Below are 24,734 nucleotides of genomic sequence, written 5' to 3' on the forward strand. Positions count from 1 at the left end.
TGAATTATTACAAGGCAGTGCTGGCATATAATTTTATGAATGAGTGAATGAAGTTAATGACCAGTTGTAGCCTAAAATCTATAAATAGCACAGTGATTACCAAATTTTTTTTAGGGCTTTCCTTACATTTTGTCTTTGTAATATCAAAACTAAGAGTTTCTTAGCTGATTATGGTCTTTGATGGCTGTGTTTAAATTAGAATGGTTGAATGTTTTACAAGTATATAAATGCTAGTTTCATTTTTGGATACAGTAGAGTGCCTTTAATACTTGAGAGCATTAAAACTCTAAGATGCCCCCTTAATAACTATAAGGAATTTTTATTATTTGCTAATTGAGCTAGATCTTCTTTTTAATAGTAGTCCAAATTCTAATACTATAGATGGAAATCTATTTCTGTATGTACTTTGTGAAAAAAGAACCAGACTAGAATCAAGGAGATTAGTTTCAGCTCTGCTTTTTCTCTATTCATAATTGCTACCCTAATTTTCAGTTATCTTTAGGTCTTCTCCTTTCATTCTTTTTTTTAATATGCTTTATTGTCAAGTTGGTTTCCATATAACACCCAGTGCTCATCCCAACAAGTACTGTCCTTAATACTCATCACCCATTTTCCCCCTCTCCTCCACCCCCATCAACCCTCAGTTTGTTCTCAGCATTCAAGAGTCTTTCATGGTTTGCCTCCCTCCCTCTCCCCAACTATTTTTCTCTTTCTCCTCCCCCATGGTCCTCCATTAAGTTCCTCCTAATCCACCTATATGTGCAAACATATGGTATCTGTCCTTCTCTGCCTGACTATTTCACTTAGCATAACACCCTTGAATTCCATCCATGTTGCTACAAATGGCGAGATTTCATCCTTTCTCATTGCCATGTAGTATTCCATTGTATAGATAAACCATGTCTTCTTGATCCATTTGTCAATTGATGGACACTTGGGCTTTTTCCATGTTTTGGCTATTGTTGAGAGTGCTGCTGTGAACATTGGGGTACATGTGCTCTTATGCATTAGCACTCCTGTATCCCTTGGGTAAATTCCTAGCAGTGCTATTGCTGGGTCCTAGGGGAGTTCTATTGTTAATTTTTTGAGGAACCTCCACACTGTTTTCCAGAGGGGCTGCACCAGCTTACATTCCTGGGCATAGGAGGGTGCCCATTTCTCCACATCCTCACCAACATCCACAGTCTCCTGATTTGCTCATTTTAGTCACTCTGACTGGCGTGAGGTGGTATCTCAGCGTGGTTTTCATCTGCCTTTCCCTGATGATGAGTGACGTTGAGCATCGTTTCATGTGTCTGTTGGCCATCTGGATGTCTTCTTTGGAGAAGTATCTGTTCATGTCTTCTACCCATTTCTTCACTGGATTATTTGTTTTTTGGGTGTGGAGTTTGGTGAGTTCCTTTTAGATTTTAGATACTAGCCCTTTATCTGATACGTCATTTGCAACTATCTTTTCCCATTCCGTTGGTTGCCTTTTAGTTTTATGGATTGTTTCCCTTGGTGTGCAGAAGCTTTTAATCTTGATGAGGTTGCAATAGTTCATTTTTGCTCTTGATTCCCTTGCCTTTGGGGATGTGTCAAGTAAGAAATTGCTGCGGTGGAGGTCAAGGAGGTTGTTTCCTGCTTTCTCCTCTAGGGTTTTGATGGTTTCCTGTCTCACATTCAGGTCCTTTATCCATTTTGAGTTTATTTTTGTGTATGGGTGAGACCGTGATCTAGTTTCATTCTTCTGCATGTTGCTGTCCAATTCTCCCAGCACCATCTGTTAAAGAGGCTGTCTTTTTTCCATTGGATACTCTTTCCAGCTTTGTCAAAGATTAGTTGGCCATACATTTGTGGGTCCAATTCTGAGTTCTCTATTCTGTTCCATTGGTCTTTGTGCCTGTTTTTGTGCCATCTTGTAAGGTTTAAAGGCTTGTTATGTGTTCTGTACCTGTGAGTACTGCTGTATTAAAGGAGGCTCATACACTGTCCAAGGCCTGGCCATTCAGGAAGTGTTCTTTTAAGGGTGTCCCTTGGTCTCTCTTGTTGTGACTTTGGTTGTTTTATTTCCTTACTCAAAGTGATATTTGGGACTCTCCTGTGTACTTTGGCTTGTTTTTTTAAGTAGTCATATGAGGCTGTCTTCCTAATAGACTCCGTCTCCTTTCCTTCCAGGCTTTTGGGATTCAGAGTCCTTTGGCTTCAGTCCTTCTTTGTTTGAGAGATGCAGGCAGGAAATAGGGATCCTCCTATTTCTCTGCCATCTTCAAATTTTTCCCCTTTCATTCTTAACATATTGCTTTGCTCCCCACTTCACAGAGAAAATACAGATCACTGAATGGAAATTCTTCAACTTAATTCATTCATTGAAAAAATATTTAATAAGCACCAACTATGTGTAGGCACTGGGATTTGTCAGTCAACCAGACTAATAAGGGCTGAGCTCTCATGGAACTTCATTCTAATGGGAGGGGAGAGAGATGGTAAACTAAAAAAAAAAAAAATAAAACCTATCAGAATTTCTGTGTGGCGCGCACACCAGGTGATGTGACGAGCTACATTAGACTGCATCAGGGAAGGCCTCATTGAGGCGGTGACACTTCAACTGAGATCGGAGTAACAGTGAATCTGCTGTGTGAGGATCAGAGAGAAACAGAGGGAACAGTCAGTGAGAAGACCCTAAGACAGGAACAAGCTTGATGTATTTTAGCAACAGAAGGCCAGTGTAGCTGAAGGGTCCTGGGCGGGAGGAAGAGTGATGCAAGATGATGTCAAAGAAGGAGGCAGACCTTTGTAAGCCAGGGTAAATCATCTTGGATTTTTTCCCAAGTATCATGGGAAGCCATTTACGGGAGGATGACACGATGTGACTTGCATTTTGGAAAGACTGCTCTGCTCCTCTATGAGGGTGGAATGTGGTGGGACAGGAGTGGAAGCAGGGAGACCAGTTGAGAGGTTATTTCAGTTGTTAAGAGAGACATAGTGGCTTAGAGTACATGGTAATAACAGAAGTGGACAAAAGTTAGATTTGGGGTTCTAGGATTTGCTGCTGCTTGGATGTGAGCAGTGAAAGGAAAAAACTTACAGATTTTTGGATTGAGCAGTGTGGGCACTCTTTCCTGACATAGGGGATACTGAGGGAGGAACACATTTGGGAGGGGTGGAATGAAGAGTTCTCTAATAGCCATGTCAAGTTCGAGATACCTTTTAGATATCAAAGTGGCCATGGCAAGCAAGCAGCTAGATAGTTCCATGGAGAGTCAGAGTTGGAGATAGAAGGTTTAGAGTGATTGGCATGTGGATGTTGTTTAGTTAGGATATCAGTTCATCTCTTGTAACAGGGAGACCCAAAATAATAGTGCCTAAGTTAGATTTTCTTTGTTTCTCATCGATATAGCTCCATGGTTATCAGAAATTTAGTCTCCATCTGTCTGCTTGAGGGATGCTCCAACTCTTGCTATCAAGTCCACATTTTAGCCATTGGGAAGGAAGAGAAGGGAAGATGTCCTTCCTTTTAAAGGCACGACCTGAAAGGTTCAAGTATTTCTTCAAATATCCTGTCAGAACATAGTCACAGGGTCGCAGCTAGCAGTAGGGGAAGCTAAAGAATATAGTCTTGAGCTGGATTATCAGGTGCCTGGCTAAAAATTCTGAGGCTAGTACCGAGAAGGGACATGGTGATAATGGTGCACCCTGCCAGAGATGCCATTTAAAGTGGAGGGATCACAGAGATCACCCAGAGTAACGTGTAACTAGGAGAGAGAATGGAATCCAGGACCCTGCCAAAGCTAATCTGCATTTAGGGTTCTGGTGAGGAGGAAGGGGCCAGCGGGGAAGACTAAAGGGGAGCTGCCAGTGAGGCCAGAGGAAACCCAGGAGTGGGACAGCATTAAAGCCCAGAAAACAAAGTGTTTCTAGGAGATGGTGTTGAATGCTGCTCAGAGTTCGAGGACGATGTGAAAGGAGAATTGAACACTGGATCTGGCAGTGGGTCTTTTGTCAAAGGCAGTCTTGTACTTTTTAAAAAAAAAATTTTTTTTTTTAATGTTTTATTTATTTCTAGGAGAGAGAGAGACAGCGTGAGCAGGGAAGGGTCAAAGAGAGAGGGAGTCACAGACTGAAACAGGCTCCAGGCTCTGAGCTGGCAGTCAGCACAGAGCCCGACGCGGGGCTCGAACCCACGACCCGCGAGATCATGACCTAAGCGAAAGTCGGACGCTTAACCAACTAAGCCACCCAGGCACCCCGGCAGTCTTGTACTTTGTCATTTGTTACCACACTTATATAAACACATGCCCACCCATCCGTTCTGTTCCTTCTTACCTCTTTACATTGGAGGGTTTGGCATCTCTGTCCTGCCCACTGCTCGGCCTTCTACCTGTATTCTAGATCCCTACCCTTCCTGCCTTCTCAGGGACCTCAGGGGCATCCGTTCTCCACCATGTATCTTTAGCCTCCTCAGCATTTAAAATGCCTTGGCCTCACACATCTGAAGAACAACCCCTTCCTCAACCCCATGCCTCTCTCCAGCTCTTCTCTTCTTAGCTAGGTCGGTGGAAAAATATGGCCATTTTTACTCTGTTTACTCCATTGCATTGGTCAGAAAATACATGGAGAAAAAGCGACTGAACAGCTGACCGGCTAGTAGACTGATGGAACAACCTGGCCAAGTAGATGGAAGGCAGAGTGGATTGGAAGAGTGTACACACTGGATGATTAGATGACAGGGGACGGGGGGTGGGGGGTGGTAAGCGGGTGCTAGTTAACGCACATCATTTATTTCAGTAAATCAACAAAAACTTGATTTATTCTCTTCGGGAATAAAGGACCCTAGTGTCCTTAAGTAGCTGGTACAAAGAAATTTTGCTGAAAGTGCTTTGAAGGTATAAAGGAGAAAAGTTGATGTGTTGCTGATAGACTCATTTGAAGTCCTCTGGTTTCAGGGTTAATAATGAGCACAACACATTGCTAATTTCTTTATTCTTTGGATATTTCCACTTCCAAATCATTGTAATGTGTTACTGGGTTCACCTAGGGGAGAATGTCCTTCATGTCCGGGATGCTGATACCCAAGACAAAATACTGCAAGCACTGCATCTTCAGTTTGGGAAACAGTACCCGTGGTGAGTATACACCCTTTGTAAAGAAGTGATTTAAAAGGGGAGCTGGATGTACCATTTTTAAGCCGTGATCATTCTTCAGTCATTTTAACAGAGCTTTCATTATATATTCCTAGGGGTCCCTGGCTGCTAGGGAGACAGGGCTAGCTAATAGAACCCCTGTTACTCTACCAAGGGTTCAAATGGAGGATAGCTCCGTTTTTTTATTTGCCTCAGTTAATTAATATGGCACTTCTGCCAGGAAATCCTTCCTTAGTCCACTTTGACTTTTTATAAATATTAAAAAATAACTGATTTTCTTTAAAAATAGCTTAGTTCAGCATTTTAATTTTGACTGCTCTCCCTTCTATTTCAAATTAATGAGATTTTCCTATATTTGAATGTTTGAAGTGTTTGAATTCTGAAAATAACTTTTTTTCCTCATGAATGTAAAGGTTTAAAAGGCAATAAGTATATAGATTCATTGTCCCAAACTATGTTATATTCTGAAACTGACTTAACAAAGATAATTTGTCTCTGATGACAGAGGCATTTGTTAATGGAATCTCAGTCTGGAAATAGTCATATTTCAGTCAGCAGTGGAGTTAGACATTCCATGTGGTAACATGCTGAAGATACCAGACGTTGCTATTTTAAAATGAAGAAGCACAACTTTATTACCTAAAGTCTTGGTTTCTATTAATACCATGTCCTCCATACCATTGCACATGTATGAGAGAAGCATTTAATTTGACTTTTTTGATACTACAGTTCAAAGATATATGGAGATGGAAATGCTGTTCCAAGGATTTTGAAGTTTCTCAAATCTATCGATCTTCAGGAGCCACTGCAAAAGAAATTCTGCTTTCCTCCTGTAAAGGACAACATCTCTCAAGATATTGACCATATTCTTGAAACTCTAAGTGCCTTGGCTGTTGATCTCGGTGGGACAAACCTCCGAGTTGCAATAGTCAGCATGAAGGTAAAATAATTCCTAAGTCTTAACTTCATATCCCATATAAATAACTGTTCTTTTCTTTAAAGTATGGTTGGAAGGTAGGATTAGAAGCATGGATTAGAGCTTGTAATCATTTGCCCACAGGATTGACTTTTATATCCATTACAGTGTTTGTCTTACAATATTTCACAAATTATTGACATTTCAGACAAAATTCTCCAGGAATCCAAATTAGTAAGACTAGAAATAACAATGGGAGACCCGTTAGGCACCAGAGAGGACTCTTGCCACCTAGGAGACCTGGAATTCTATACTTGGTAACATCATGGAGCATGCTAATTACTGTCATAACCCGGGGGAGGATATCAGCAAATGGTGACGGGAATTGCATCTCCTTTAGAACATGATTTTTAGTTGAGTACAGTGTACCTTCAGTCCCTTAACCAAAAAATCAGTACAGTGTTGACAGAGAATGAAGAGAGCATCATAAAAACACTAAATTGTTCATGTTAAAAGATCTCTGGTGACTTAAGAGTAAACCTACCGGAAGGGCACATGGTTGGTTCAGGTCATGATCTCCTGGCTGGTGAGTTTGAGCCCCGCGTCAGACTCGGTGCTAACAACTCAGAAGCTGGAGCCTGCTTCCGATTCCTTGTCTCCCTCACTCTCTCTGCCCCTCCCCTGTTTGTGCTCTGTCTCTATCAAAAATGAATAAAGATTTTAAAAAACTTAAAAAAAGAATAAACCTATCAGGTCTTTGAAATCTTACAGATATATAATGCTTCAGGAGTCCATGAGAAATAAAAAGATTTTACAAAATACAGTTTCGATCAAAAAGAGCAAAACAAAACAAAATTTTCTTAAGCCACTGGTCTCCTTTGTAAATACTCTCTAAAAAGTATTAATAGAAGGGGCACCTGAGTGGCTCAGTTGGTTAAGTGTCCAACTTCGGCTCAAGTCATGATCTCACATTTGTGAGTTCAAGCCTCCCATTGGGCTGTCTGCTGTCAATGTGGAGCCTGCTTCACATCTTCTGTCCCCCTCTCTCTCTTTGCTCCTCCCCTACTTGCACACATGCACTCCTCTCTCTCTCTCTCTCTCTCTCTCTCTCTCTCTCAAAAATAAGCATTTAAAAAATATATTAATAGAAGATTTTCTTAACCTAAAGATCTATTCTGTATCAATGGCCAGCACCCTTAGTAGTGGTGAAATTCTAGAGACATTCCTATTAAAATCAAGAAGAAAAGAAAGATGTTTTTTTGCAACATTATTTCTCATAATTCTGGCAGTCATGAAGGGATAAAGCAAGAAACAGCACACGTGGAGATTGTGCATAGAGTAAAACAAAAATATGATAGTATGAGTAAACCAACAAACTTGCAGAATTCACAACAGCTGAGTAAAATGGCTAGATTTTATGATAAACATATAAATATCCAGGGGCGCCTGGGTGGCTCAGTTAAGCATTCCTGCTTAACTGACTCTTGATTTCAGTTCGGGTCATCATCTCCTGGTTTGTGAGTTCCAGCCCTGTGTTGGGCTCAATGCTGGTAGTGCAGAGCCTGCTTGGGGTTCTCTCTCTCCCTCTCTGCCCCTCCCCTGCTTGTGCTGTCTCTGTCTCTCTCAAGATACATAAGTAAACTTAAAAAAAAAAAAAAAAAAAGATCAGTAACTTTGTATTTACATGAAATTTTAGGCAGGTTTTTGAGTTTTCCTCTAGGTTTGTTAGCCTGACTGCCCATTAGCATTACCTGGAAGCTTTAAAAAAAAAACACAAAAAACAGATGCCCAGACTATTTGAATCTCTGTGGGTAGGGTCCAAGGCATCACTATTTGTTCATAGCGAAGGTTGAGAAACACAACTTTAGGTTTACTTTTTTTTTTTTTAATGTTTATTTACTTTTGCACATGTGTGCGTGCAAGTGGAGGAGGGGCAGAATGAGAGGGAGACAGTGAATCCCAAGTAGGCTCCTCGCTTCAGCACAGAGCCTGACATGGGGCTCAAACTCATAAACAGTGAGATTCTGACCTGAGCCAAAATCAAGTCAGATGCTTAACCGACTGAGCCACCCAGGCACCCCGCATTAGGTTTATTTTTTTAATTAATTTTTAAAAATTTACATCCAAATTAGTTAGCATATAGTGCAACAATGATTTCAAGAGTAGCTTCCTTAATGCCCCTTACCCATTTAGCCCGTCCCCCCTCCCACAACCCCTCCAGTAACCCTCTGTTCATTCTCTATATTAAAGAGTCTCTTCTGTTTTGTCCCCCTTCCTGTTTTTATATTATTTTTGCTTCCCTTCCCTGTGTTCCTCTGTTGTTGTTTTTTTTAATTTTTTTTTTAATGTTTTATTTATTTCTAGGAGAGAGAGAGACCGCATGAGCAGGGGAGGGTCAGAGAGAGAGGGAGTGACAGACTCTGAAACAGGCTCCAGGCTCTGAGCTGGCAGTCAGCACAGAGCCTGACACGGGGCTCGAACCCACGAACTGCGAGATCATGACCTAAGCGAAAGTCGGATGCTTAACCGACTAAGCCACCCAGGTGCCCCTGTTCCTCTGTTTTCTATCGTATTCTTAATGATAATCGTTAGTGACCACTCTAACCCTTGTAAATGGTTAAAATCCATTAATAGCCAAAGAATTGGGAAAGGACCTATTCAGAACAATAACCAAAAAAGTTGTAAGAATCATCTGAACCAAAAAACTATGCAATCTTATCTATGTAAAGAAAAGTATAAAACTTCGGCACATAATGTAAAGGCTTCAAAAATGTCCTAGATGGGAATGCTGAGTATTTTTAAAATGTCATCACTTTTCCAGATTGAATTATAAGTTTAATTCTAATCAACATTTCAGTGGGATTTTTTAAAGTTCTGAAATTTACTAAAATAATGCACAAGTGAGAAGAGCAAAGAAAAAATTTAAAAACCATAATCAGGAGAGACTCTCCCTGGCTGGTTTTAAAACATGTCACAAAGCACAGTAATTTAAACATTTTGGAATCATTCCATTTTTGGCTTCACTCGTGGGAGATGATTAAAGCTTCCTTTAGGATATATATTTAGGTGCTTCAGCTTTTAAGCAAGGACATTGTGTCAGCCTGAGAGAGTAAACTATGGCCTTTTCACGAAGATTGTGATTAGCCAGCACTGACTTTACATGTGAGAGGGCCCCCATGGTTTGCTGTGAGCTGCCTTGCTTCTGTAGCCACGCGCCAGGATGGCTTCCCAGAAACTACTTGGGCACATCCCAGCGCCAGCGCATGCTACAGCGTGCCTCTTCTCCGTCCTCCCAGGCAGTTCTCTCAGTCTCCAGTACTCTCTGTCCTGTAGCTCAGTCTGATTTATCGTGAAAAAGGTCAGAAGACTCACGGGATGCTTCTTAGCTTAGATCAATGAGATGGGGCTTGCTTTTTTCTTTTAGGGTGAAATTGTCAAGAAGTATACTCAGTTCAATCCTAAAACCTATGAAGAGAGGATTAATTTAATCCTACAGATGTGTGTTGAAGCTGCAGCAGAAGCTGTAAAACTGAACTGCAGAATTTTGGGAGTAGGTGAGATTGTGAATTACATGTTCAAGAAATGTTCATTTTGGTATAGAGTTTACTGAGTTCTGGTGCATGACTGACCATCAAGTCACTGCCCTGTGTACAGATGGCTCCAGAGCCTGTCTGTGAGCCCCAGGCATGAGGACTTCCTGGAACCCCAGTAATCATTATGGGTACATTGGTGGGGAGCTACAGATTTAGCACAGAATTGCCTGACATTTCCTTGCAGTCTTTGGTAATACTTGTCTTAGGAAATCTTGGGTGAAATAATTTATGTTTGAAACCCAGGAAGTTGGCACACTTTTCTAAGATTGCTTATGAGAATTATTTTCCGTGTGTGCGTGATGGAGCTCAGGTATTTCCACGGGTGGCCGTGTAAATCCTCGGGAAGGAATTGTGCTGCATTCAACTAAACTGATTCAAGAATGGAACTCTGTGGACCTCAGGACCCCCCTCTCTGACACCTTACATCTGCCCGTGTGGGTGGACAATGATGGCAATTGTGCTGCCCTGGCAGAAAGGAAATTTGGCCAAGGAAAGGGCCTGGAAAACTTCGTGACACTTATCACAGGCACAGGTAAGAGGAGCTAGAATGTGTTTTGGGTGCCTTCAGCACCAGCCAGGCAGCTCATAAAGTCTGCTTTAATGTTCACTTCCTGCGTGAGTAGAGTCAGGGGGTGAGCCCCACAGGAGAGCTTAGGGCCTTCTCAATCTTTCCTGGTCACGTGCCCTGCCCTGGGTATGCATGTGGACCTCAGATTGCTAGGAGCTTGTCAGAGCTGTTCGAAGCTCTTACTTCCCAGTTTCTCATTCCCAGCTTTTCCTCCCAGTCTTTATGGTTAGTATATTATTTGCCTCAGCTGTCAGCTATCGCCCTAGGCAGCAGAGACTAATAAATCTATTCTGCCTATAAATGTTTTTGACAAAGCCCGCCTGAGTGCCCCCTCAGCTCTAGGGGGGTTCTGCGGTCAGTGAGACCAAGGCACGCCCTGAGCTGGTCCTCTGGTAGCTGCCAAGTAGGCCAGAACAAGCAAGCACAGGTTTTTGAGGGTAAAGGTCGTCCTGCTCCCTCCAGGACTACCATCTCTGTGCAGGATGTGGGCTGGTTCAAGGCCACCAAACCAGGGAGTGGGTGGTGGGACCGGAAAATAACAGAAGGGACTCTTCTTAAGATTCAGCTGCTTTTTTTCTTGAGTAAGTATTCCTGTGGTTGTTACAAAACCTGTGATTAGTTTCCGGAGTTCCAAAAAAATTGGTTCTGAGAGTTTTTGCCAGTTTATTCATTGCTTTAGTGGAGGGGTGGGCTTTTGGAGTTGCCTACTTTGCCATTTGTGCTGATGTCCTAATTTGTTTTTGGAATGAAGAAACAGACTGAGCTAGTAAGTGGTTGGGCCATCATTTGATCCCATATATGTGTAACTTCAAAACTTGTGTGCTCTTAACTCTGCATTGCACTGCCTCCTCTTGAAGCTCAGGCCCTTCTTCTCTTAGTTGCAGACACAGTTTTAGCAAGCTTGGATAGCATTTCCTAGTTCAGAGCAGATAATTTGCAAATTAGAGGGGTGGAGTTGAAGAGACGGTGCCACATGAAGTAACTGATGGCAGGACAGCTCTAAAAAGCAGAGTCTTCTCAGGCTTTCCTCATTATTAACTCCTAACCTTGGTGATAAGAGAGTCATTGATAGTCATAATTATTGAATCATAGATCTTTAGACATGGTGGCATTAAGAAGAGGCAAAATCATATTTCCTATTCTCAGTTTAAGAAAGAGAGTGGTGTGTGAAAGGTGGTGTGATCCATTTTGGAAATGGAGGACTTAGGTGCGAGTATTTTAAGTTGGAGGTGATCCTGAGAAGCAGGAGTAAAGAAATGAGAAGAGTAGAACAGAGTAGGTGGAAAGCTCTTATCCAGGTTGCCTTGAGGGCAGCGGGGCCTGAAATCTACTAGAACTCCCAAGAAGCCTGTGGAATACCATCCAGAATTGTCCACTGGAATCTGCTGGCTCTTAACTGCTTGGTTGAGGATGCCCTGTGCTCACATGGACCATTAGGCTCTATCCTTAGTGTTGGAAATGGCCTTGGTAAGGAGAACAGGCAGTGTGAGCTTGAGGTGGTATACTGTCCTCACACGGTGAGTGTGAGGCTGCATGGATCTGTTCCCCACCGCTGTGGTTGAAATCACAGTGAACCAAGTAGATGCAACACAGGGAGGGCATCAGAGGATCTGCTAGATAGATTTTCCTCCAAAATGCTTCCAGGTAGTGTGAATACTTAGTAAGTTTCAGCTACTTAGGAAACGGGGCATCATAAAGAACCTCACATTCCAAAGCTCTGCTAAATACATGAGGCACTGCCATATCACAGCTTTCTGTTTCAGGTGAAGAGCCACCTTGGTGACTGTTGTCTCTTGCTGTAGGAATTGGCGGTGGCATCATCCATCAGCACGAATTGATCCATGGAAGCTCCTTCTGTGCTGCAGAACTTGGCCACCTTGTCGTGTCTCTGGATGGGCCCGATTGTTCCTGTGGCAGTCACGGGTGTATTGAAGCATATGCCTCTGGAATGGCCTTGCAGAGGGAAGCAAAAAAGCTACATGATGGTTGGTTTCTTTCTCCTGAGGGATTAAATAGCTAAATGGTAGACAAGTATTTCAAAGTACATATTCCAGAAAGAGCTGAACACTGAAGCCAGAACTTTTGCCCTTCTCACCTCCTGGAATTCCTCATACCAAAACTCCCAGGTACCCTTAGTCTTGACCCATACTAATACTTTCCTCTCCAGTTGCAGATGGACAGGGTTTTAAGCTCCAGGAGAGCAGGGAGGATTTAATTTTTGTTTCCTCGTCCCCTAGCACAGGGTGGGTACTTAATACACATTTTAATGAAGAAGTAAATGGATTAACTTACTACAGTTGTGAATTCTGAGAAGTATATTTGAGTTAAAGCTATTTCTGGACATGTTAATAAAAGTCAGGATGGTTTCTAGCCTGATCCAAGAGGAATCATTTAATATCATTATCATATAGTGTCAAGGGCACTGAGAATGATGGCCAGGGAATGTAGATGCATAGAAAGACACCAGCATTCCCTCCCTGCCCTCTTCATCTGGGGAAGGGGGTGTAAGGGTGCTGTGTAGAGGTTGAGAGAGGGTAAGTAGACTTAGCAGGGCAAGTTGGGATGAGCCAGGGACACTTCCAAGCCTGGGAAACGGGTGTGGGTACATAAAGGGCAAGGTAGGGTAGAGCATAGCAAGGGGGAGGCCAGGACCAGCAGCTAACAGAGGAGCCACTGAGAACTTTTAGGGGAAAAGCATGGTCAGATCTGAATTGTAGACTTCACTAAACTGTCACTTTTTGTTTTCTGGGAGAAAATAGAAAAATAAAGGTGGCTTTCTTTTTCAAAATTTTATTTTAATTCTAGTTAGTTAACATACAGTACAGTATTGGTTTTAGGAGTAGAGTTTAATGTCTTTTTTTTCCATTGGATATTCTTTCCTGCTTTGTTGAAGAGTAGTTGACCCTATAGTTGTGGGTCCATTTCTGGTTTTTCTATTCTGTTCCATTGATCTGTGTCTGTTTTCATGCCAGTACCATCTGTCTGGATGACTACAGCTTTGTAATGTAGCTTGAAATCCAGAATCGTGGTGTCTCCAGTTTTTCTTTTTCAGGATTGATTTGGCTATTAGGAATTTTAGGATTATTTGTTCTAGCTCTGTGAAAAATGCTGGTGGTATTTTGATGGGGATTGGGTTAAATGTGTAGATTGCTTTGGGTAATATAGACATTTTAATAATGTTTGTGTTCTTCCAATCCATGAGCATGGAATGCTTTTCCATTTCTTTATGTCCTCTTCAATTTCTTTCTTAAGTGTTCTATAGTTTTCAGAGTACAGATCTTTTACCCCTTTGGTTAGGTTTATTCCTAGGTATTTTATGGTTTTATGGCAATTGCAAGTGGGATCGATTCCTTGATTTCTTTTTCTGCTGGTTCATTATTGGTCTATAGAAATGCAGCCAATTTCTGTACGTTGATTTTATATCCTGCAGCTTTGCTCGGTTCATGTATTCTAGCAATTTTTTGGTGGAGTCTTTTGGGTTTTCTACATAGAGTATCATGTCATCTGCAAATAGTGGAAGTTGCGCTTCTTCCTTGCTGATTCGGATGCCTTTTATTTCTTTCTATTGTCTCATTGCTGAGGTTAAGACTTCCAGTGTTATGTTAAATAGTGATGGTGAGAGTCCGCGTCCTTGTCTTTTTCCTCAAGGAGAAAGGCTCTCAGGTTTTCCCCATTGAGGATGATTAATTAGCTGTGGGTCTTTCATATATGCCCTTTATGATGTTGAGGTATGTTCCATCAATCCCTACTTTGTTGAGGGTTTTTATCAAGAATGAATGCTGTATTTCGTCAAATACTTTTTCTGTGTCTATTGAGAGGATCATACAGTTCTTATCCTTTCTTTTATCGATGTGGTATATCATGTTGATTGATTTGTGCATACTGAACCAGTCCTGCAGCCCAAGAATAAATCCCATTTGATCGTGGTAAATAATTCTTTTAATGTAGTGTTGTATTCAGTTTGCTAGTATCTTGTTGAGAATCTTTGCATCCATGTTCATCAGGGATATTGGCCTGTAATTCTCCTTTTTATTGGGGTCTTTGGTTTTGGAATCAAGGTAATGCTGGCCTCAGGATTAGTTTGGAAGTTTTCCTTCCATTTCTGATTTTGGGAATAGCTTGAGAAGAATAGGTATTAACACTTCTTTTTTTTTTTTTAAAGTTTATTTATTTTGAGACAGCGTGCATGCATAAGCTGGGGAGGAGCAGAGAGAGGGGAAGAGAGAGAATCCCAAGCAGGCTCTGTGCTGTCAGCATGGAGCCTGATGGAGAGCTCAATCCCGCACACCGTGAGATCATGACCTGAGCCAAAATCAAGAGTTGGACGCTTAACCTACTGAGCCATCCAGGCACCCTGGTATTAACTCTTCTTTCAAGATGTGGTAGAGTTTCCCTGGGAAGCCATCTGGCCCTGGACTTTTGGTTGTTGGGAGATTTTTGATTACTGTTTCAATTTCTTTGCTAATTATGGGTCTGTTCAAATTTTCTATTCCTGTTTCAGTTTTGGTAGTTTGTATGTTTCTAGGAATTTGTCCATTTCTTTATGATTGCCCACTTTGTTGGCATATAATCTTTCATAATAGTCTCTTATAATTGTATTTCTGAGGTGTTGGTAGTGATCTCTCCCCTTTCATTTGTGATTTTATTTGGGTGTTTTTTTTCTTTTTGATAAGTCTGGTTATCAATTTTATTCTTTCAAAGAGCCAACTCTTAGTTTTGTTGATCTGTTCTACTTTTTTTGGTTGTTATTTCTTTGTTTCTATATCATTTATTTCTGCTCTAGTCTTTACTATTTGTCTTGTTCTGCTGGCTTTAGGCTTTGTTTCCCCTTTTCTAGCCCTCTTAGGTATACGGTTAGGATGTATATTTGAGACCTTTCTTGATTCTTGATATCCAGTATCTTCTGGAGAATATTCCATGCGTACTCTTAAATAATGTATATTCTGCTGCTTTAGGATCAAATGTTCTGGATATATGTGTTGGTTCATCTAGTCCAGTGTGTCATTCAAAGCCATTGTTTCCTTGTTGATTTTTCTGCTTAGGTGATCTGTCCATTGGCCTAAGTGGGGTGTTAAAGTTACCTACTATTATTGTATTATCATCGATGAGTGTCATATCTGTTAGTAATTGATTTATATATTTGGGTGTTTCAAGTTGGCGTAAATATTTACAATTTAGAACTGACTGATGGGTAGACCCCTTAATTATGATATAAATGACCTTCATCTCTTGTTACAGTCTTTAGTTTAGAATCTAGTTTGTCATAGAAGTATGGCTGCTCAAGCTTTCTTTTGGTTTCCATGAACATGATAGATGGTTCTCCATCCCCTCACTTTCAATCTGCTGATGTCTTTAGGTCTAAAATGAGTCTCCTGGGGTGCCTGGGTGGTTCATTCAGTTAAGCAGCTGACTTCAGCTCAGGTCATGATCTTGTGGTTTGTGAGTTTGAGCCCCACATTAGGCTCTGTACTGACAGCTTAGAGCCTAGAGCCTGCTTTGGATTCTGTGTCTCCCTGTCTCTCTCAGCCCCTCCTCTGCTCAGGCTCTGTTTTTCTATGTCTCTCAAAAAATAAATAAAAACGTTAAGAAAATAAAATAAAATGAGTCTCCTATAGGCAGCATATAGATGAATCTTGGTTTTGCCTTTTTGTGTTTTGGTATCCATTCTGATACAATCTTTTTTTTTTTTTTTTTTTTTTTTACAAATAGTTTATTGTCAAATTAGTTTCCACATAACACTCAGTGCTCATCCCCACAAGTGTCCTCCTCCATGCCCATCCCCCCCTCCCCCCCACATCCATCAGTCCTCAGTTTTTGTCAGCATTCAAGAGTCTCTCATGGTTTGCCTCTCTCCCTTTCCCCCACCATTTCCCCCCTTCTTCTCCCCCTTGTTCCTCCATCAAGTTCCTCCTAATCCTCCTATACGTGCAAACATGTGATATCTGTCCTTCTCTGCCTGACTTAGTTCGCTCAGCATAACCCCCTCAAGGTCCATCCATGTTGCTACACATGGCCAGATTTCATTGTTTCTCATTGCCATGTAGTATTCCATGGTATAGATAAACCACATCTTCTTGATCCATTCATCTGTTGATGGTGATACCTCAATCTTTTGATTGGAGCATTTAGTCCATTTACAGTCAGGGTGATTATTGAAAGATAGGAGTATACTGCCATTGTGTTCCCTGTAAAGTTGGTGTTTCTGATGATGTTCTCTGTTCCTTTCCAGTCTTCATTGCTTTAGGTCTCTGCGCGCACCGCCCCCCCCCCGCCCCCCGTCAAGAGTCCCCCTTAATATTTCTTGAAGGGATGGTTTAGTGGTCACAAACTCCTTTAGTTTTTTGTCTGGGAAACTCTTTATCTCTGCTCCTTTCTGAATGACAGCTTTGATGGATAAAGTATTTTTGGCTGCATATTTTCCCACTCAGCATGTTGACTATATCATGCTATTCCCTTCTGGCCTTCCAAGTTTCTCTGGGCAGATCTGCTGTGAACCTAATCTGTCTTTCTTGTAGGTTAAGGACTTTTTTCCTTTGGTGCTTTCAGGACTCTTTCCTTGTCTGTGTATTATGTGAATGTGACTTTGATATCCCTTGGCAATGGCCAGCTTTTATTGAATTTAATGAGAGTTCTCTATGCTTCTTGGATTTTGATGTCTGCATGCTTCCCCAGATTAGGAAAGTTTTCCACTGTAATTTGCTCACATAAACCTTCTGCCCTTTTTTCTCTCTATTTTCTGGGACTCCTATGATATGAATGTTATTCCATTTTAGTAAGTTGCTGAGTTACCTAAGTCTACCTTCATGATTCATTATTTCTGTTTCCCTCTTCAGCTTCATTATTTTTGATAATTTTATCTTCTGTGTCACTGATTCATTCCTCTGATTCATCCATCCTCACTGTTGTGACATCCATTCAGGTTTGCAGTTTGGTTATAGCATTTTAAATTTCAGTCTGACTAGGTTTTAGCTTTTATCAGCAGTAAGAGATTCTCTACACCTTCTGTGCTTTTGTCAAATCCAGCTAGAATCCTTTTAATTGTTTTAAATTCTAGTTCACATAACTTTCTTATATCTGTATTGATTAAGTCCCTGGCTGTCATTTCTTCCTGTTCTTTCTTTTGGGGTGAAGTCATCCATCTTGTCATTTTGGAGGGAAAAAATAATAAAGTAAAAATTTGAAGATAATAAAGGAAGCTGAACCTTAGTGTTATTTTAGTCTGCTTGTTAAGGGAAGCTTGATAGAAAAAAAAGATTAACAAAAGGTCAAAAAAGTTTTTTTAATTAAAAAAATAAAATACAATTAAAAAAATTAAAAAATTTGCTTTTTGTATCCCAGAAAAAAACCAAACATAAAAACAAATATAGAAACAGAGCAAACAAACAAAACTCAAGGGAAGCTAGGTCCTATTTCCCCCTAGAGCTGAACTTTTGCAGCATTCTATGATCCATAGACCTAGTGCATGGAAGAGGTTTGTGCTTGTCTTCTGGTGGAGGGGTCTCCTGCTCTGATTCTCAGGCCAGCTTGCTCTACTGGAGATGTGCCTGGAGGGTGCAAGAGGGGAAGGGCTTGGTGTATTGGCTCTGTTCACCACTTGGTGGCTCCATTCTCCATTTGGTGGAGCTGTTTGGCTCACTGAGGTTGATCAGTGCTGGTGGGCTAGGGATGAAAATGGCTTCACCACACTCTGTAGTCTCCAGAGAAGGAAGTTCATGCCCTTACAGACATGCAGTCAATCACCCTCCTGTGTCCCCACCTTTTGTCAGCTCACCACCTTCACCCTGTGTCTGAGCTGTCCACCTGTCAGATGATGCCACCTTCCTGGGTTTCATCTCAGATGCTGTGTTTCAAACCCCACACTTCAGAGACCCCTGTGGCTCGGATCGCATTGAATCCTCTGGGGGGAGCATCTTGCTGCACTGTGGCTGGTGCCGGCTTGTCCCAGGCAACAGTTGCGTGATTGTGCGGTGGCAGTGGCTCAGTTTATGGTAAATTGCAACACACAGCCAGCTCCAGGGTTTGCTGCCCTCAGCCCGCATCTTTGTTCCTATACTGGTGAATGGGGCAGCTCTGTTGCACCCGCCAGGTCTTTTGCCCGTGGAGAGGCCATGTCACCTCTACCAAATGCACTCCAGGGGATCCTCAGACCACAGGGAGAACTCCAGGTTCTGAAGTTCTCTAAAACTTCAGACCCTGCGCTCCACCCTCTCCTTTTCCCCCGTCATTGGTTTTGGGGAACAGTTTTTTTGTGTAGTCTCCTACATGTGTTTTCAGTCTTTTTATTTTTTTTCTTCACCCTTACCTCCCCTCCCCCTGATCAAGGATCCCTCCCTTTCACAGTGCCAGCAGTTCTTTTCTCCCACAACTCAACCCTCCATAGTTCCTACCTTGCACAGGTTGGTTTTTTTTGTTTGTAGATGTGCTGTTTTGTCCTCTAAGACTTCTGGTCCATTTCTTGGGTGTTCAGAAGGATTTGGTATTTATCTAGCAGTTTGGGGAAGGAGGCAAGCTTAGAGTCACCCTACTCCTCTGCCATCTTAATCCCTCCAGGTGGAATGGCTTTAAATAGTACAGTTCTAGAGTGACTTCTGGTTTTCTGTCCAACAGCTGGGAGTTGGGAATATGAAAGGAAGAACAGGTTGTGGCAGAAGATGATGGCTGTTTGCTTGTGGGACAAAAGGTGGAGATGTGTAGGCAGTGGCTGGCTACAGGAATCTGGTGCTCAGGAGAGATGACTGGACTAGAGGTGGGGATTTGGGAATCATCAGTGCTGAGGTGGCAGTTAAACCTCTGAATGAGATTGGAGTGAGGCAAGAGTCTGGGGTGGAACTTTGCAAAAACAGTGTTTAGTGGGCAGAAAGGAAAATCAAGAAAGGGTAAAGTCACAGAAGCTAAAAGAGAGAGTGTTGCAGGGAGGGAATAGTTGGGGATGTCAAGTGCTGCTTTTGAGTGAGAGAAAATCAGAAAAGGTCATTGGTTTTGGCCATGAGGACATCATTTGAAGCCCTGAAAACTATTTTTCAACCTCATTTTTCTCATCAGTCCCCCTTAGGAGCCTGTTCAGACTTTTCTTAATTCTCCCCCCCCCCCACTTTTATTTTAATACCACAGATCTGCTTATCTGTTTGTATTTATGTACAATTTGTATAAGAAGAATAAGCTTATAAGATTTTTCGTTGTTGTTGTTGTTGTTGTTGTTTTGCCCCCAAGAAACAGTTTTGCTTCCCGTGGGGGCAAATGCAGGTCTTAAGAAAGAGCACATTCAAATCACAGGAGCAGGAGCCTGGCAACACTGAGAGGGAAGAAGTGCTTTGAGGACAGGGAAATTCTGAGCACCTGCCAGTGGAAAGCAGACCGTGGGAATGGAAGCGAGGGTTAAGAACGCACGAGGCAAAGGGCAGTTGAGTCCCCTGTAAGGCCCCTGGCGAGGGGGGAGGAGATGAGATGCAAGGCCTGGGTAGAGGGCCCTAGAGAGGGGAATCAGGAGTGAAGGTGTGCAAGTTCAGACGTGTTTATAGGTGGGGGCAGAAAAGCGAGGGAGTTCCTTCCTGTCGGCGTCCTTTAGCAGGGAGGCCAGCAGTACAGGAATCCTGTGGTGGGGGTGGGGTGGCAGCTGAGAAGAGCCATGAGAGAGAACGGGAGAGCGCTGGCGGAGGCAGGTGTGAGGAGCCCCCTGGATGGGGTCTGGGTGGCAGCCTGCATGGCCGGGATTTTCTCTCGTCAGGACCCAGGTGTGACAGCAGACGAGGAGGTGATTGACCTGGGTTGATGACAGGCAGAGTGAGGGGCAGGAAAGACCTGGGCGGTAGATAATGGACATGTCTAGTGAGCAGTGACTCCGGCCAGCACTTAACTAAGTACTTTATATCTGTCATCTCATTTAGTCCCTCACGTAATTCTGCTGGGGTATGTGGTGTTCCCCATGTTTTATAGGGAAAAGAAGGGTCCACAGGTGGTGTGTCGTGGACAGGGTTGTGCAGCTGGTAGTGGCCGAGCCAGCAAGCTAGAACCCTTGTCAGCGTCAGTCCTCCAGGCCCTGCTGTGGGATGTGGGACACTCGCAGTAATGGCAGCTGCATCTGGGGTGGATAAAGGAAGGGGATGGATACAGTAGGGTCTGGTAATCTGGGGGAAAAACACTTTAAGGACTTAGTTTCACGTGGAGGTGAAAAGTAAAGAAACTAGAGGGCTGGATAGGAGGCCGCGGTTGGAGTTGCGGATTTTCCAGTCAGGGAAATTCTGGATGATACGCAACCAGGACAGCAAGAGGGCAGCGGCCTCTGGACGGTGTATGTGGACATTTGTGAATGATAAAAAGCTTTGCAAATTGTGAAAAGAAAACACGTCTTGCCACTTGGGGGCTTGCTGCCCACAGGCAAACCTGAAAGGTTGGCCCTGCCACAGCTCAGTAATGACTGGTGCTTCCCGCCTCTGCTCTAACAGAAGACCTGCTCTTGGTGGAAGGGATGTCCGTGCCGAAAGACGAGGCCGTGGGTGCAGTCCATCTCATCCAAGCTGCAAAACTCGGCAACGTGAAGGCCCAGAACATCCTGAGAACAGGTGAGCATGTGACTCTGGGCAGCTGCGCCCTCACGGGGCCCTCCGACCACCCAGGGCTCCGACACATACCCAGCTCCCCTGGGGACCAGTGCTCTGGAATGTGTGTTCAAGGCTGTATTTTCCCGCTTTCTGAGGGAGAAAAAGGAAATGGCATTCGAGGTATTTGGCAGCATTGCCTTTATTAAACAGGTTTTTTGTTTTGTTTTACAACTATGAATAAACTGCTTGTTCATTTTGTAGGAAATCTAGAGAAATACAGGAGAGTAAGAAAAAGTAGCCCTTTGGGGGCACCTTGGTGGCTCAGTTGGCTGAGCGTCTGACTTCAGCTTAGGTCATGATCTCCCTGTTCTTGAGTTTGAGCCCCGTTTCAGGCTCTATACTGCTAGCTCAGAGCCTGGACCCTGCTTCAGATTCTGTGTCTCCCTCTCTTTCTGTCCCTCCCCAACTCTTGAGCATGCATGTGTGCTCTCTCTCTCTCTTACAAAAATAAACATTAAAAAAAATTAAAAACCAAAAAGTATCCCTTCAAGGTTTACTCTTCAGAGATAGTCAGCTATTAGCATTTCCTTCCACTGTTCTCTGGCTTTTTTTTTTTTAAAACACAGTTGAGAGCATATGGTGTCGTATTACCATATCTAGTTTTTTTTTATATTTCAAAGCATAACAGTATTTCCTCATATTAAGAATAAATCATGAGGAGCGCCTACGTGGCTTAGGTGGTTAAGCATCTGACTCTTTATTGGGCTCGGGTCATGATCTCACTGTTTGTGAGTTGGAGCCATGCATTGGCACTGGCAGTGAGAGCCACTGGAGCCTGCTTTGGATTCTCTCTCTTTGCTCTCTCTCTGCCCCTCCTCCACTCATACGTGCACTTTCTCTCTCAGATAAATAGGGACACCTGGGTGGCTCAGTCAGTTAAGTGGCGAACTTCACCTTACGCCATGATCTCATAGTTCATGAGTTCGAGCCCCACGTTGGGCTCTCTGCTGTCGGCACAAGCCTGCTTTGGATTCTGTGTACCCCTCTCTCGCCACCCCCCCAAAATATACATTAAAAAATAATTGACAAACTTTAAAAAAAAAAGAATAAATCACAAACAGCTTTAAAAGTACCACTTTCTGTTGCGTAGTGTGAATGTACTGAATGTCCTGGGCTGACTCTTTTCCACTGTCCTCTGGCGTTTCTGATTTGGCCTCTCCTTGAGACTTACTTTCATTTTTGTTTTCTTGTAGCTGGAACGGCTTTGGGTCTTGGGGTTGTGAACATCCTCCACACCATCAACCCTTCTCTTGTGATCCTCTCTGGAGTCCTAGCCAGTCACTACATCCACATCGTCAAAGATGTCATCCGCCAACAAGCCTTGTCCTCGGTTCAGGATGTGGACGTGGTAGTTTCGGATTTGGTGGACCCCGCCCTGCTCGGTGCCGCCAGCATGGTTTTGGACTACACAACTCGCAGGATCTGCTAGGTCTCCCAGGAGGGGACGTGGACCGAGACTCAGAGCTTCTTCATGGAATCAGGTGGTCTTTTAGATGAGCATTTCTTAAAAAGCAAATTGGGTATTTAGCAGGTGACTTCAGCAGTTAAATTTTTGCTTTTTAGTCTCCTCTTCCAAAGTCACCTTTCCCAGTCCGTTTTTGTAGATGCTGCTCTTTCTGGGGTAATTTCAACTCAAACCCTGTAAGTACCAGTCACAATTCTCTGTGCCAAAGGAGCTGTGACAGTAGACAAGGAAGCCTTAGGACTCTGCTCACCGGACATACCATACCACGTAGACTTGCAGGCCTTGCTTGAGATGGGAACTTGATATTGGAGTTTAAATTATTAATCCTTCCTCCTCTGACCCTAAACTCACATTGCAGAAAGGGATCCTGTCAGGAAACAGAAGGAAATCTCACCTTGAATGGCTAAAGTAAACTTTCTTCCAAAACAGCTTTACTGAGGTATTTTTTAATGTGTACGATTTGATAAGCTTTGACATATGTATATACCTGTGATACCGCCACCGCAATCAAGACTTGGACATACATGTCACCCCCAAGTGTTATTTGCTTAAAGATGTTCTTTGTTACTGCTCTCGGAGAGTCTTGAGCAACTTTAGGGATCTCAATTACAGTGGCCTTAAGTGACCTTTGTCCTTAACTTCTTAAGGACAGCTGAGAAGCCACTGGGACTTAACAGTCTCTGAAAGGAGAGTAAAACTATCCCCTAAGGATCTTTGCTACCGACAGATACCTCTCCCTCCGATTCGTGCTAATGTTGAGTATGACCCTGGAGCATCTCCTAAGGCAGCGTTTGTAGCTCCCGTACCTGTGAATCTGGATTCTGGCGAAGTAAGATCCTGTGCTTTCATTGGTGTCAAGATACAAAGGCCAGGGTTCTTGCTATCAGTTTCAACCTGGAAGAAATACTCATGCCCACCATTTATTAAGTGCCTGCTGTGTGCCAGGTTCTGAACTAGGTGCTCCATATACGTTATTAAATTCTCACAACCTGGGAGGTAGGTGTTTTTATTTCCACTTTATAGAACCGCAAATTAAGCCTTGGTGCGTTTAGTGATGGCGCCTAAAGCTGTGTGGCGGGTGAGTCTCAGAAACGGGACTTGGTCCCCAGGTCCATCTGTGCTTTTCTGCAAAACTGCACAGCCTCTCAAATAAAAAGCTTGCAGAGGGTAACTATACCTTAATTTACTTCAGACTAGCAACAGCTTTAATAAGACTGTCTCATTAGCAGATGACTGAGTTTTTGATGCTGTCCCTCAATGATACATTTAATCAAATATTCCTGTCTGCTGTGGACATTTTGCCAGTACAGTATTTGGTGTAGTGACAGGTTTTTGTGGTTACTTTCAGATGCTCTAAGAAAGCATATGCATGTTTTTCAGATTCTTATTTTAGGAAAACCAGAAGGTTTCTATTGTTTCAGTGTTAGCATACAAAATAAAGTGTGAAAAAATCAGTATTGCATTTGAACTACTTCCTTCCTGGTGGGTTAATGTGAATAGATAGGTTAGCTGATTCCAAGACTCCACCAGCCCTGAAATAATCTCCAGGTCCTGGTTATTGTTGAAAACTTCCAGTGATTCCTAGGAATGAAGCCTGTCCGCTTGGCGTCAGTGTCTGGGGCAAGATGTGTCCTGTGAAGGGACACCAGTTGTTCCTTGGCGAAATCTGTAACTGCTGTCTACACCAGATGGTGGCGCTGCTGCCAGGCCTCATACCAAATAGTTGGAAGGATGGTACTAAATCTAAAACCAAATCTTAGTTTTTATTAAATTCATGGGAAGGCTAATTAATATATTGCAACGTAATTATTACATACTGTTAAATAATCACATTTATTTATTTTAATGTAAATATTTGTATGTTACTGTTCTGAGCTGAATTCTAAAGAAAAAATAAATTTCTTTTGTGGAAATCCTAACATTTTTGCATTTTGTTTTCTTAGTTAACTGTCTAGCTAAAATCCCTTTCCAGAAGAAATGTATAATGTTGCACTGCTTACTTTTTGAAGATCATGTAACTTAAGTCATCGAATACAGATTTCTTAACCAAAAAAAAAAATAAATAAATCTTTGATAATAGGGAGGACTGCTATATAATAATCTTATGTATTGCAGATGATCACCACAGCATGTGTAGTTAACAGCCATCACCGTATATACAGAACTTTTTTTTCTTGTAATGAGAACTTTTAAGATCCACTCTTGTAGCAGCTTTGAAATATATGGTATGGTACAGGCATACCTCATTTTACTGCGCTTCATAGATAATGTGGGGTGTTTTTTTGTTTTTTGTTTTTTTTTTTTTTTTACAAATTGAAGGATTGTGGCACCCTGTGTCACACAATCTATTGGCACCATTTTTCCAACATTTGCTCACTTTGTGTCTCTGTCACTACTTGATAATGATCACAGTATTTCAAACTTCTTCATCATTGTATTTGTTGTTGTGTCACTGTTGTGTTTGGGGGCAT

The 24,734-nt window shown here is 42.5% G+C and overlaps 1 protein-coding gene across 3 annotated transcripts in view; it reads left to right on the top strand.

Moving 5' to 3' along the window:
• The window catches only part of GNE (glucosamine (UDP-N-acetyl)-2-epimerase/N-acetylmannosamine kinase), a 54,714-nt gene extending 30,563 nt beyond the window's left edge, over positions 1 to 24,151 (top strand). For all 3 annotated transcript variants that reach the window (XM_039234785.1, XM_039234786.1, XM_039234787.1), the window contains exons 6-12: positions 5,018 to 5,105; positions 5,853 to 6,063; positions 9,464 to 9,593; positions 9,943 to 10,164; positions 12,003 to 12,185; positions 20,643 to 20,759; positions 21,992 to 24,151. In XM_039234785.1, coding sequence (XP_039090716.1) covers positions 5,018 to 5,105; positions 5,853 to 6,063; positions 9,464 to 9,593; positions 9,943 to 10,164; positions 12,003 to 12,185; positions 20,643 to 20,759; positions 21,992 to 22,227 — 1,187 coding nt within the window. In that variant the 3' untranslated portion in view covers positions 22,228 to 24,151. The remainder of the gene's footprint in view (positions 1 to 5,017; positions 5,106 to 5,852; positions 6,064 to 9,463; positions 9,594 to 9,942; positions 10,165 to 12,002; positions 12,186 to 20,642; positions 20,760 to 21,991) is intronic.
• The last annotated feature ends 583 nt before the right edge of the window (positions 24,152 to 24,734 follow it).

Source organism: Hyaena hyaena, unplaced genomic scaffold (genome assembly GCF_003009895.1).
Source record: "Hyaena hyaena isolate Hyena2069 unplaced genomic scaffold, ASM300989v1 scaffold_93, whole genome shotgun sequence".
Classification (NCBI taxonomy): domain Eukaryota; kingdom Metazoa; phylum Chordata; class Mammalia; order Carnivora; family Hyaenidae; genus Hyaena; species Hyaena hyaena.